The sequence below is a fragment of the Oryctolagus cuniculus genome, chromosome X (genome assembly GCF_051225735.1).
Source record: "Oryctolagus cuniculus isolate XC-2025 breed Fujian yellow rabbit chromosome X, ASM5122573v1, whole genome shotgun sequence".
NCBI lineage: Eukaryota > Metazoa > Chordata > Mammalia > Lagomorpha > Leporidae > Oryctolagus > Oryctolagus cuniculus.
The window spans coordinates 132,955,765-132,968,839 of record NC_142888.1 but is presented as its reverse complement, the minus strand read 5'-3'; the positions used below and the strand labels follow the sequence as shown (position 1 = coordinate 132,968,839).

At 41.7% G+C, this 13,075-nt stretch overlaps 1 protein-coding gene across 5 annotated transcripts in view; it reads left to right on the top strand.

Annotated features, from left to right (window-relative positions):
- Window positions 1–12,466, top strand: part of GAB3 (GRB2 associated binding protein 3) — an 88,124-nt gene extending 75,658 nt beyond the window's left edge. For 4 of the 5 annotated variants that reach the window (XM_008249459.5, XM_089323682.1, XM_089323684.1 and 1 more), the window contains 2 exons: window positions 8,342–8,458; window positions 9,373–12,466. In XM_008249459.5, coding sequence (XP_008247681.1) covers window positions 8,342–8,458; window positions 9,373–9,489 — 234 coding nt within the window. In that variant the 3' untranslated portion in view covers window positions 9,490–12,466. The remainder of the gene's footprint in view (window positions 1–8,341; window positions 8,459–9,372) is intronic. The other variant, NM_001171383.1, reaches the window with a different exon arrangement.
- Window positions 12,467–13,075: the final 609 nt, after the last annotated feature.

The window sequence follows — 13,075 nt, the reverse complement described above, 5'->3', positions numbered from 1 at the left end:
GTAGGGTTATCTTCAGGTTTCTGAGGAATCTCCAGACTGACTTCCATAGTGGCTTAACCAATTTGCATTCCCACCAACAGTGGGTTAGTGTCCCTTTTCCCCCACATCCTCGCCAGCATCTGTTGTTGGTAGATTTCTGTATGTGAGCCATTCTAACCGGGGTGAGGTGAAACCTCATTGTGGTTTTGATTTGCATTTCCCTGATTGCTAGTGACCTTGAACATTTTTTCATGTGCCCGTTGGCCATTTGGATTTCCTCTTTTGAAAAATGTCTATTGAGGTCCTTGGCCCATCTGTTAAGTGGGTTGTTTGTTTTGTTTTTGTGGAGTTTCTTGATCTCTTTGTATATTCTGGTTATTAACCCTTTATCTGTTGCATAGTTTGCAAATATTTTTTCCCATTCTGTCGGTTGTCTCTTCACTCTCCTGACTGTTTCTTTTGCAGTACAGAAACTTCTCAAATTGATGCAATCCCAATAGTTGATTTTGGCTCTGACTGCCTGTGCTTCTGGGGTGTTTTCCAAGAAGTCGTTGCCGGTACCTATATCTTGCAGGGTTTTTCCAATGCTCTCTAATAATTTGATGGTGTCAGGTCGTAGATTTAAGTCTTTAATCCATGTTGAGTGAATTTTTGTGTAAGGTGAAAGGTAGGGGTCTTGCTTCATGCTTCTGCACGTGGAAATCCAATTTTCCCAGCACCATTTATTGAATAGACTGTCCTTACTCCAGGGATTGGTTTTGGATACTTGATCTAATATGAGTTGGCTGTAGATGTTTGGGTTGATTTCTGGTGTTTCAATTCTGTTCCATTGGTCTATCCATCTGTTTCTGTACCAGTACCATGCTGTTTTGATTACAACTGCCCTGTAGTAGGTCCTGAAATCTGGTATTGTGATGCCTCCAGCTTTGTTTTTGTTGTACAAGATTGCTATAGCTATTTGAGGTCTCCTGTGTCTCCATATGAATTTCAGCATCATTTTTTCCAGATCTGAGAAGAAGGTCTTCGGTATCTTGATTGGTATCTCATTGAATCTGTAAATTGCTTTTGGGAGAATGGACATTTTGATGATATTGATTCTTCCAATCCATGAGCATGGAAGATTTTTTTTTTCCATTTCTTGGTATCCTCTTCTATTTCTTTCTTTAAGGTTTTGTAATTTTCATCGTAGAGATCTTGAACGTCCTTGGTATTGGCTGTGTATACAAAGGCTGTTGATTTTTCTGCATTGATTTTATATCCTGCTACTTTGCCAAAATCTTCTATGAGTTCCAATAATCTCTTAGTAGAGTTCTTTGGGTCCCCTAAGTAAAGAATCTTATCATCTGCCTAATAGCTCTGGCTAGAACTTCCAGAACTATATTGAATAGCAGTGGTGAGAGTGGGCATCCCTGTCTGGTACCAGATCTCAGTGGAAATGCTTCCAGCTTTTCCCCATTCAATAGGATGTTGGCTGTGGGTTTTTCATAGATTGCTTTGATTGTATTGAGGAATGTTCCTTCCAAACCTAGTTTGCTTAGAGTTTTCATCATGAAAGGGTGTTGTATTTTATCAAATGCTTTCCCGGCGTCTATTGAGATAATCATATGGTTTTTCTTCTGCAGTCTGTTAATGTGGTGTATCACATTGATTGTCTTGTGCACATTAAACCATCCCTGCATACCAGGGATAAATCCCACTTGGTCTGGGTGGATGATCTTTCTGATGTGTTGTTGCATTCTATTGGCGAGAATTTTATTGAGGATTTTTGCGTCTATGTTCATCAGGGATATTGGTCTGTAATTCTCTTTCAATGCTGCATCTTTTTCCGGCTTAGGAATTAAGGTGATGCTGGCTTCATAGAAAGAATTTGGGAGGATTCCCTCTTTTTCGATTGCTCTGAATAGTTTGAGAAGAATTGGAGTCAGTTCTTTTTTAAATGTATGGTAGAATTCAGCAGTGAATCCATCTGGTCCTGGGCTTTTCTTTGTTGTGAGGGCGTTTATTACTGTTTCAATTTCTGTTTCAGTTATGAGTCTGTTTAGGTTTTCGATGTCTTCCTGGTTCAATTTAGGTAGATTGCATGTGTCCAGGAATCTATCCATTTCTGATAGATTTCCCTGTTTGCTGGCATACAAGTCCTTGTAGTAATTTCTGATGATTCTTTTTATTTCTGTGGTGTCTGTTGTTACGTTTCCTTTTTCATCTCTGATTTTATTGATTTGGGTCTTTTCTCTTCTTTTTTTAGTTAGTTGGGCCAATGGGGTGTCAATTTTGTTTATTTTTTCAAAAAACCAGCTCCTCGTTTGGCTGATTTTTTGTAATGTTTTTTTTTGGATTCAATCCTGTTGATTTCTTCTCTGATTTTAATTATTTCTCTTCTCCTACTAGATTTGGGTCTGGTTTGCTGCAAATTTTCTTGGTCCTTGAGATGCGCTGAAAGCTCATCTATTTGGTGCCTTTCCAATTTCTTGATGTAGGCACCTATTGATATAAACTTTCCTCTTAACACTGCTTTTGCTGTGTCCCATAAGTTTTGGTATGTTGTGCTGTTATCCTCATTTACTTCCAGAAACTTTTTGATTTCTCTTTAATTTCTTCTGTGACCCATTGCTCATTCAGGAGCATGTTGTTCAATCTCCATGCATTTGCATATGTTCTAGGGATTACTGAGTTGCTAATTTCCAACTTCATTCCTTTATGGTCTGAGAATCTGCATGGTATGATTCTAATTCTTTTGAATTTGCTGAGACTTGCTTTATGGCCTAGTATGTGGTCAATGCTAGAGAAGGTTCCATGCACTGCTGAGAAGAATGTAAAATCTTTAGCCGTAGGATTGAGAGTTCTGTATATATCTTTTAGATCCATTTGGGCTACAGTGTCATTTAAATCTACTGTCTCCTTGTTGATCTTCTGTCCTGTTGATCTGTCTGTTTCTGAGAGTGGAGTATTGAAGTCCCCCAGTACTATTGTATTGGGGTCTAAGTCTCCCTTTAAGTCCCTTAACAAATCTTTTAGATAAACCGGTGCCCTGTAGTTAGGTGCATATACATTGATAATTGTTATATCTTCCTGTTGAATTGATCCCTTAATCATTATATAGTGTCCCTCTTTGTCTCTCTTGACAGTTTTTGTGGTAAAGTTTATGTTGTCCGATATTAAGATGGCTACACCCACTCTTTTTTCATTTCTGTTGACATGGTATATCTTTTTCCAGCCTTTCACTTTCAGTCTGTATGGATCTTTGTTGGAAACATGTGTTTCTTGTAAGCAGCAAATAGATGGTTTTTCTTTCTTAACCCAATCAGCCAATTGGTGTCTTTTAACTGGACAGTTCAGGCCATTAATGTTCAATGTGACTAATGATAAGTGGTAACTTTGCCCTGCCATTTGCCAAAGATAAGTTCTAATATATGCTTTGAATTCCCTGTGATCTTTTGCTGTGAGGTTTCCTTCCTTTACCTTCTTTCATATTGATGACCGTGTTTCTGTGTTTCTGTGTGCAACACATCTTTAAGCATCTTTTGCAGGGCTGGACGAGTGGCGACAAATTCTTTCAATATCTCTTTGCTATGAAAGGTCTTTATTTCACCTTCATTCACAAATGATAGCTTTTCAGGATATAATATTCTGGGCTGGCAGTTTTTCTCTCTTAGTACCTGGGCTATATCTCGCCATTCCCTCCTAGCTTGTAGGGTTTCTGATGAGAAGTCAGCTGTGAGTCTGATTGGAGATCCTCTGAGAGTAATCTGACGTTTCTCTCTTGCACATTTTAGGATCTTTTCTTTATGTTTCACTGTGGTGAGTTTAATTACAACGTGTCGTGGTGAGGATCTCTTTTGGTCGTGTTTATTAGGGGTTCTGTGAGCTTCCTGTACTAGGATGTCTCTGTCCTTCTCCAAACCTGAGAAATTTTCTGCTAATATCTCACTAAAAAGGCTTTCTAATCCTTTCTCCCTCTCTATGCCTTCAGGAACTCCTAGAACCCGAATGTTGGTTTTTTTAATAGTATCCTGAAGATTCCCAACAATATTTTTTAGATTTCTAATTTCCTCTTCTTTTCTTTGGTCTGACTGTATCCTTTCCTGTTCTCTGTCTTCTAAGTGCGATATTCTCTCTTCTGCTTCACCCATTCTGTTTTTAAGGCTCTCTAATGTGTTTGTCATTTGATCTATTGAATTCTTCACTTCATTATTTCTCGTCACTATCACAGTTTCCTGTTCTACTAGTTGTTTCATTTCATTTTGATTCCTCCTTAATATTTCATTTTCACGAGAGAGATTTTCTATCTTGTCCATTAAGGATTTCTGTAGTTCAAGAATTTGTTTTTGAGAACTTCTCAATGTTCTTATCAATTTTTTGAGATCTGCTTCTTGCATTTCTTCTATCTCATCATCTTCATAATCTTGAATTGGGGTGTCTTTTTCATTTGGGGGCGTCATATTGACTTCCTTGTTTTTATTACCTTGGTTTTTGCGTTTGTTATTTGGCGTATTGGAGATATTTGGTTTCTTCACTGTGGTGCTTTTTCTTGTTATACTATGACTCTAGATTAAGTGGACTGTCTGTTTTTGATGGAGCCTTAGAGGCTTGAGATGGGTGTGGCCTGAGAGCTCTGTTCGGTGTGCCAAAGGTGACACTCCCAGGTTAGGCATGGTAGATCTCTCTCTCTTTCTTTCTTTCTTTTTTTTTTTGATTCAAAAGGGAAGTAATTCTGCACAGCTGAATGAAGTTGGCGGTAGTTAGCAGGCAAATGATATACCCACAGGAGCCAGAGATCGGAAACTCTTTCCCAAGGACCACACAGGGAATCTGTTTTGCCCTCAGAGTGGGCTCAAATTCTCCTTCAGTCTCCCACTGGGCTACCAAAGTTACGGAATTGTAGCATCTCTGGAGAGTACTCACGTGAATTCCGTGAATTCTCTCCTCCACCGTCTCTTTTTTCACAGTCTCAGTTCAGTAGCACCACAAATTCACTAAGTCCTAATGTCCTGTTAATTCACCCCGCCCAGAGTCAGGTTTTTCTGCTAGGCTCAGGGCCGGTGCAGACCTGAGGTCGCTCTGCTTATGACGTATGTCCAAGATGGCGCCTGCTCTTTGTCTTGCTCGCCTTTGAGAGGTGAGCGGAGAGAGAGAAACCCGTGTCCGTATCAGTCACTTTTCTCTCTCTCTCTCTCTCTCTCTCTCTCTCTCTTCTAGTTAGCCTGGTGAACTTTTCCCCCCCGGGGGTCGTTCCCTCTAGTCTCCTCTTTCCGCTTGCCTGCTGGTGTCTCGGGCTATTGAGGTTTGGCTCACCTTGCGTTCCAGCGCTGGTGTGTTGAGTCTGCCGCTGGTATCCCGAACTGTGGGCTCCCATGCTCTCCACGCAGGTCCACTGTGAATCACTCGTTCCGGAAGAGTTTCTTCTGCTGTTTCTTCCCCTACTCTTCCTTGAACCTGCAGTATCTCCACTTTTATTAAACTGTCTCTCCCCGGACTATCAGTGTGCTCCCTTCCTATTCCGCCATCTTGCCCTTCAGCTCTTTAAGGTTTTGTAATTTTCATCGTAGAGATCTTTAACGTCCTTGGTTAAGTTTATTCCAAGGTATTTGATTGCTTTTGTAGCTATTGTATGGGATTGATCTTAGAAGTTCTTTCTCAGCTGTGGTATTGCCTGTGATACAAAGGCTGTTGATTTTTCTGCATTGATTTTATATCCTGCTACTTTGCCAAACTCTTCTATGAGTTCCAATAGTCTCTTAGTAGAGTTCTTTGGGTCCCCTAAGTAAAGAATCATATCATCTGCAAAGAGGGATAGTTTGAGTTCTTCCTTCCCAATTTGTATCCCTTTAATTTCTTTTTCTTGCCTAATAGCTCTGGCTAGAACTTCCAGAATTATATTGAATAGCAGTGGTGAGAGTGGGCATCCCTGTCTGGTACCAGATCTCAGTGGAAATGCTTCCAACTTTTCCCCATTCAATGATGTTGGCCGTGGGTTTTTCATAAATTGCCTTGATTATATTGAGGAATGTTCCTTCCAAACCTAGTTTGCTTAGAGTTTTCATCATGAAAGGGTATTGTATTTTATCAAATGCTTTCTCTGCATCTATTGAGATAATCATATGGTTTTTCTTCTGCAGTCTGTTAATGTGGTGTATCACATTGATTGATTTGCAAATGTTGAATCATCCCTGCATACCAGGGATAAATCCCACTTGGTCTGGGTGGATGATCATAGGAATGGAAATTCAAATCAGTATGATAAAACTTTACTGGTATTGGGTTAGAAAAACATTGAAAAGTCTGTGCCAATGCCAATGTTCATCAGAGTAGAGAGCCATAGGAATTCTTATACACTCTGGGACACATGTGTTGGCACTTTGGGAAATGGCTTGGTGATTTCATATAAAGTTGAAGGAACTCAAATACCATCACTGCGCAGTTCTATATCCTGTGCATGCATGCTAAAATTCTCCCACAAAAGCACAAACACTTGTGGGTAGCATCACTTGTCAAAGGCTTACAAACTAGGACGAACTCAAATGCCCTTTGCTGGCAGAATGGTTAAATAAATCACATAACAAAATGATCTGTTCCCAGTAAAAATGAGTTAAATGGGGCTAGTGAATCAATATATGTCACTGTATAAGGCATTTTATTGAGCCAAAGTCGAAGCCACAGAAAACACATGCCATATGATTCTGTTGCTATGATGTGGCAAACCAGGCAAAACTAAGCAGTATATTATTTGAAGATACTTGATACTTGCCTATTTAGAAAACTATATTTAAAAACAAAAGTTGGGGTGGGTGCCGGAGTCCAGCACCAGCCAGTCCGGGGGTTCCCAAAGGTCTGAGAGGTGTCGGCGCAGGAAGAAATGAGACACACTCACAGCAAGGCTGATGGCATGGATCTGGCTCTAGAGCACCAGACTTCATTTTTATAGCATAAGTCACATAATGATTCTTCTTACAATAAAAAGTCTGTTGTCCATTTTCATCTTGTTACAATTTCTTTGATTTTCAAGGGCATAGTCAGAGCATGGGTTACAATCAGCAGGTGCGAGATAACGGGCTGCCCACACAAGCCAAGGCCTGGAGTGTTGTTGAGCTATGCAGAAATTGGCTACACAAGCTAGAATATTACCTTCCTAATCTAATCTTTACTAGAAGCCCCAGTGTTCAAAGCAGGCCCTTTTTTAAATGAATCCCCTCTTTTGCAGTTCTTTCTGTAACTCTTTAATTTCTCTATTGCACTCATCGAAAGGTTCACTTAGATCTATTCCACAGTTTTGACAGCCAAACCATTGTTGTATTTGTAGCACCTATTGAATTAAAGCTTTAATAACATTTATCTTTATTCTAGTGGGAAGTATGCACCAGGGAGCCTGTTGCCTTTTAATTCCTTTCCACAACAGCTCAACCTTGCTTAAAGCATCAACCCCTTCTCCTACACTAACATTCTGCTTGATTAAAATTCTACAAAGCAATGGACATTCTGGGGATTATGAGACTAAGTGCTCTTCCCTAAAATTAGAAATACAGCAATCATTATTGGGACCACCAGGAAGTTCCGGCTTTCTTATGCAGTGTGTAGTTCCCAGCAAACCTAAAACCACCAAGAGGACCGCAGCTGTTGTTCTCACACCTTGCTAAGACAGACCTTCTTCTCTGACTTTGTCAGGCAGCCAGAGTTGCCTTGGCCTTGCCAGGTGGGGGACAGGCACTTGATACAATTGTTAAGACGCTACTTGGGACATCTGCATCCTATATCAGGGTACCTGAGATTGAGTTCTGTTTGCTGTTCCAATACAGCTTCCTACTAAGGCACCTGGGAGGCAGCAATGTCCGAAGTACTTTGGTACCTGCTATTCATGTAGGTATCCCAGATTGAGTTCTTGGCTCCTGCCTTCAGCCTCATCTAGACGTGGCTGTTGCAGGCATTTGCCGGTGAGCCAGCAGATGGGAGCTTTCTCTATTATCTCTATCTCTATCTCTATCTCTATCATCTCTATCTCTCTCTGGTTATGCCTTTCAAATAAAAAAATAAACATTTTTAAAAGAAGAGCAATAAAAGGGTGGTAAACACAGAATTGTGAATGGTGCTTCTCCTCTTGGCAGGAGAAAAGATAGTAGAGGGAAGTAGTCACTGTGAAGGTCTAGGCAGCAGTCCACTGCTGAAGCAGGACAATGAGTCTCATCTGTGTTCTAACTGTTGTGTGTAATGTATCTTTGGGATTCCTTTGCTAGAAGTTTAGTGAATGTAGTGGATCTTTTAAAGCGTTTGAATGTCATGGTTTTCTGGATCCATAAGGTAAATTATTAGTTGAGGACAGCGTTTCCATGGCTAGCATTATTCAGCTGAGCCCTGTGATGTTGGTTCGTAGGAGGAGCACCGGATAGCCAACTCCCTTAGCAGCAGTGTTCTCACATGGACCAAGAAATCCAGCCTGGATTATTTGGCCCTGGACTTCAATTCAGCATCACCAGGCCCTGCACAGCAGGTAAGAAGACCTTTGTGTCTAAGAATTCCAGGTGATTCCATTTCAGCATAGAACATGGGTGCTCTCTTTAGAAGGTCTTAAAGACACAGCCGCACATAATGAAGAGTGTTAAAAGTCATCCTAATCCTCCTTCCAGAGAGAGCAAAATCAGGTTCATTTCCTCCAAGAGTATGAGCTTTGTGTGTTTGTTCTTCACAATTGGGATCATAAAGTGTAGAAGAAACTTTCTCAGAGTTGAGGGTGGGGCAGTGAGCAAGTATAGAGCTCATTTGGCTTTAGGGAATGGTGAAAATTCTAAGCTGGAAGTGGAGCCCCTCAGTAAAGGTCCTCGAATGCCAAGTTTGGGAATTTGGACTCCTTTGGGTGGCATTTTCCTCCATTACATGAGGATCAGAAATAATAACCCACTCTTCAAGGGTGAGCCTAGCTATTAGCTAGTATCATCCACTGCACAGTGTGAGGCCCAGAACAAATGGATGACAGCTAAATATTTTGGACCAAGGGATAATCATAATACAAACTGTGTCTAACAATATATTTTTTGGTGAAAAACAGCAACTCACTAGCCAGAGTGCACAGTAAGTGTGTGTGTGTGTGTGTGTGTGTGTGTAGAGCAAACTGTATAAGGCTTTCCTTCCCTTTTTTTGAAAAGCTCCTATATCTCCTCTACCTTTAATATCATCTCAAGCAAGCAGAGTATAGCTGGTCAGTAGAGTGTTCTGGAGCAGTGCACACAAATGACACAAATGCCATACAAGTCAGTTTGGGTGGACCGCACTCAAAAGCTGCACCCCCACTCAGCTGCATACAGCACCAGAGGCCCTTGCACTTGTGGTATCCTAGGGCCTTTGTGTTTTGGGTAGTCTTCAGTGCATGGACCAGATGGCACAAAATATTTTGTTCTCTCCCTTCAGAAATTTCTCCTTTCAGAAGAGCAAAGAGTAGACTACGTGCAAGTAGATGAGCAGAAGACACAAGCTCTTCAGAACACAAAGCAAGAGTGGACGGACGAGAGGCAATCCAAAGTGTGAGAGACGTGAGCTGAGGCCATGTGCCTAACAGAGAAGCTTGGGGTTCAGTCTGTGTTTTTTGCTGAAACCACACCAATGGCCAACAGAGGAGTAGAGAACTAAAAGAGAATGTGGAGTTTCCATGGTCTTGGCTAGATCCTTTAGGGAGTGGTCCAGTCATACCTACCCCTCCCCTGCTTCCGTTCTGCAAGTGCCCACAATCACAGGAGGCAGACATGGAAGATTCCACAGCTACAGACTGGAATATAGAAAACTCTATTCATTCAGGCAGGGTAGCAACAATAAAAAGAAGACTTGGTAGGACATTTTTACCAAAATTCTGTTAAAAAATCTCTCAAAGGGAGTATTTAGGGCAAAGACTGGGACCAGCATTGCAACCAACAAGATGACATCATTTGACTTCAATGCCTGAAATTCTGACCACTCCCCAGTCTTTTGATCATAATCATAAGTTAAACTCGCAACAGGACCCCTGGAGATTATGTTGTCCTAAGCCCTAAAAACACAATTGAGGAGATCAAGCGCAGTGATGATAGCAGAATGTGTACTCCACACTCCAAAGGCTCCATCAGAGCAATCATTTATATCTCCAAAGAAAGAACTAAAGTGGCAGGAGACATGGCTGGAAGGACACAGCCATTAAGCAGCTACCTATAGCCAGGTATTCTGTTGCTGCTGGCCTTTTCCAAGTATGCTTTCACAGACATCATGTCATCTCATCCTATAAAGACTTTGGGAGCTAGGCATGCCAGAGACTGTCACTCCCACTTTGAGGCAAAACAGAAACCAAAACTGAGAACTGGAAGAAGGAACACCTCGACAGGAAGCACTCACAGAGCTGAGCCACAGAGCTGCTTACAACAGCTTTGATGCTTGAAATGTATGTGTGTCTAGTGAAGGCTGCTTTATGCCATGTTTAGCTGGAACTCTAACATCATCCATCACTGCAATTAGAAATTCCTCCTGATGGATTAATGTGAAATCCATTCTTGGATCACACTACTATGCAATGTATTTCCGTATAAGCTGGCTAATGCTGGCAGAGGAATTTTTGCCACCTCAGAGAAGGCATAAGTCATCCCTGGTTGTCCTTTGATGGACTCAACCAAGTTTTTGAATGATAGAGAAGGCAAAACAAAAACAAAAGACAATGAATTTTCTTCTTAGGTTCCCTGGCACTTTTTCTTTTCTGCTTAAGAAATGTCTAGGTCCTGAGAGTGCACAGCACACCCCACCCTTGCTTTATGGGTCAAGAGGCCCAAGGGACCCAGAATGAAGGGCTCAATTGGGCATGAGTTTTCTTTAATGCCCCTTCTTGATCCTTCTTTTATACCTGCAGCCAGAAGATGTATCTGAACAACTGAGAATTAAGCAAATACCAGTCTGTGAGAAACAGTGTAGTTGGGGTAGTTGTAGATTCTTCCATAGGGCTTCAGGCTTTCAGAATGCACCAAAGGTAAGCAAATCCAAAGTCTTGGTTTTTCAGATCATACAATAAGTCATTTCAATTTTCAAAGCAGTGGACTCTGGGAGCATCATTTTCTTCCTAGGAGAAATTAGCAAGTCATCAACTGGGCTCACTGTCTTTAATTAGCCTGGATGAAGCAAGAATGGGGCTCCCCACTCCCCAATCCCAAGCCAGCTCCATGTCACCACACAGAGTACAGAGTCTGAAAGGAGCTGCTTGCTCCCCCAAGTGACCAGTATAAAGCCAGAGTGTCAAGCAAGAAGCCAGGGCTGCAGACTGCCAGTCTCCACAGATGGTAGTTTCCCTACCTGTGGGGCACTTATGTTTGGATTACTGATTAACTGGCAAAGGCTGGTGTAGAAAAATTGTAGCCCCAAGGGAAAAGGACCACAGTGGATTGAGGATAGCAAAGATGTTGTTGCTGAAATTGTATCAGCAGTGAAAGTAACCCTAGAAGTTAAGACAGTCAAGTCCCATATCAAAGTGCCTGGTTCAATTCCCAGCTGCAGCTCCTGATTCCATATTCCTGCAGACAGTAGGTGGCAGTGATGATGGCTTAAGTGATTGGGTTCCTGCCACCCATTTGAGAGACCCAGATTGAAGTCTAAGCTCCCAGCTTCAATGTGGCCAACCTCTGACCATCATGGACATTTGAGGAAGTGAACCAGCAGATGGTGGGCACTCACTCTATGTCTGTCTCTGTCTCTCTCTAACTCTCTGACTCTCAAATAAAAATAGAAAAAAAATTTAAAAATGAGTTTTGAAAAAGGTAATATCATCCTTCATTTCCAGGGTATATGCAATTATGTCCTGCTTTGACAAAACTGCTGAAGACTGGCTCTGTGAAGGCATGATAATTCAGGGAAGCAAAGTACAGGTAGTTTTTGAGCTGACAGCAGCATATGCTCCTGACAAAGGCATTGTTAGTCAGAACTATGCCAGCCAGATCTTGCCTTGTGGTGGAGATAATTGATGTGTACATAAGAGAGTATTTTTTGTTTGTTTGTTTCTGACCAAGGACCTGGAGTTTTCTAGAGAAATGATTCTAGAGACGATTCTGACTCCAGCGCACATTGAACAGTGGACACCTTCCCATCAGATTTGGGAATCAGTGGAACAGGGCAATGCAGCAATTAATCCCATATTGTTTTCTGTAGTTCCTTTTTGTTGTTTCCTTCTGTCTCATTTTATTAGGAAATCCCTCCAGATAAAGGCTTGTCCAGTGCAGGGGATGGAAGGGTCTCAAGCCTGCAATCTGGGAAGGCCACAATCCCAAGAATGCTGGCAGTTAAGCTTTTTTTGGGGGGAGGTAGGAGTCCTGAGGCTCCGCACAGAGTCTGGCAAAAACGCACAAAGTGACTCAGTGGATGTCACTGTCCAGGCCACCTTACCACCATCTCTTCCATCCTCCTCCCCTACCATCTCTGTACCCACCATTTAATTGATTTTTTGAATTCCTTTTGTTTTTACTGTTTCATTTGTGACATGAATAAAAGTCTTATACGGAGATATCATGACTTAAGTGCTGTCATTTGTTTTAAGTGATGACATCTGATGTAAACAAAGAACACATTTGAAAAACTGAATATTTGAAAACAGACTTCAATAGCATTTTCAGATACAAAAATTTAACCTTACTCATGTGCAATAGCCTACACGTGTTATCTCCCTGCTCAAACTGTAGGTTGACATCTTCCTTTTTATTCACCAGAAGCTAATGTAAATAATCGGCAGTAAAGTCACCTTCTCTCCCTGACATCATGTGTAACATGACTTTTATCATTGCTTACATGAAAAAGGAACAGCCCCTGATCTGCCTTTTCCCAGCAGGGGTCTCCCTGGTCACCATCTCTCTTTTCTCAGCTGCTCTGGGTGCTGGGTCAGTGTCATCTGTGGGCCACAAAGTGATGCCAGGCTACCAAAGTAGGCATGAATGGGGGCAGGGGAAGGGGGACAGACTTAAGTTAGGGGGAATAGAGGCCCAGGGGATCCCAGGCCTGAAAGGTGTAAAATTCTTTGCCCCTGGTGAAGTATGAAACTGACAGTGAACACTTTTTCCTCAGACACACACACACACACACACACACACACAAACATTCCAGACCAAGCCCCCAACCC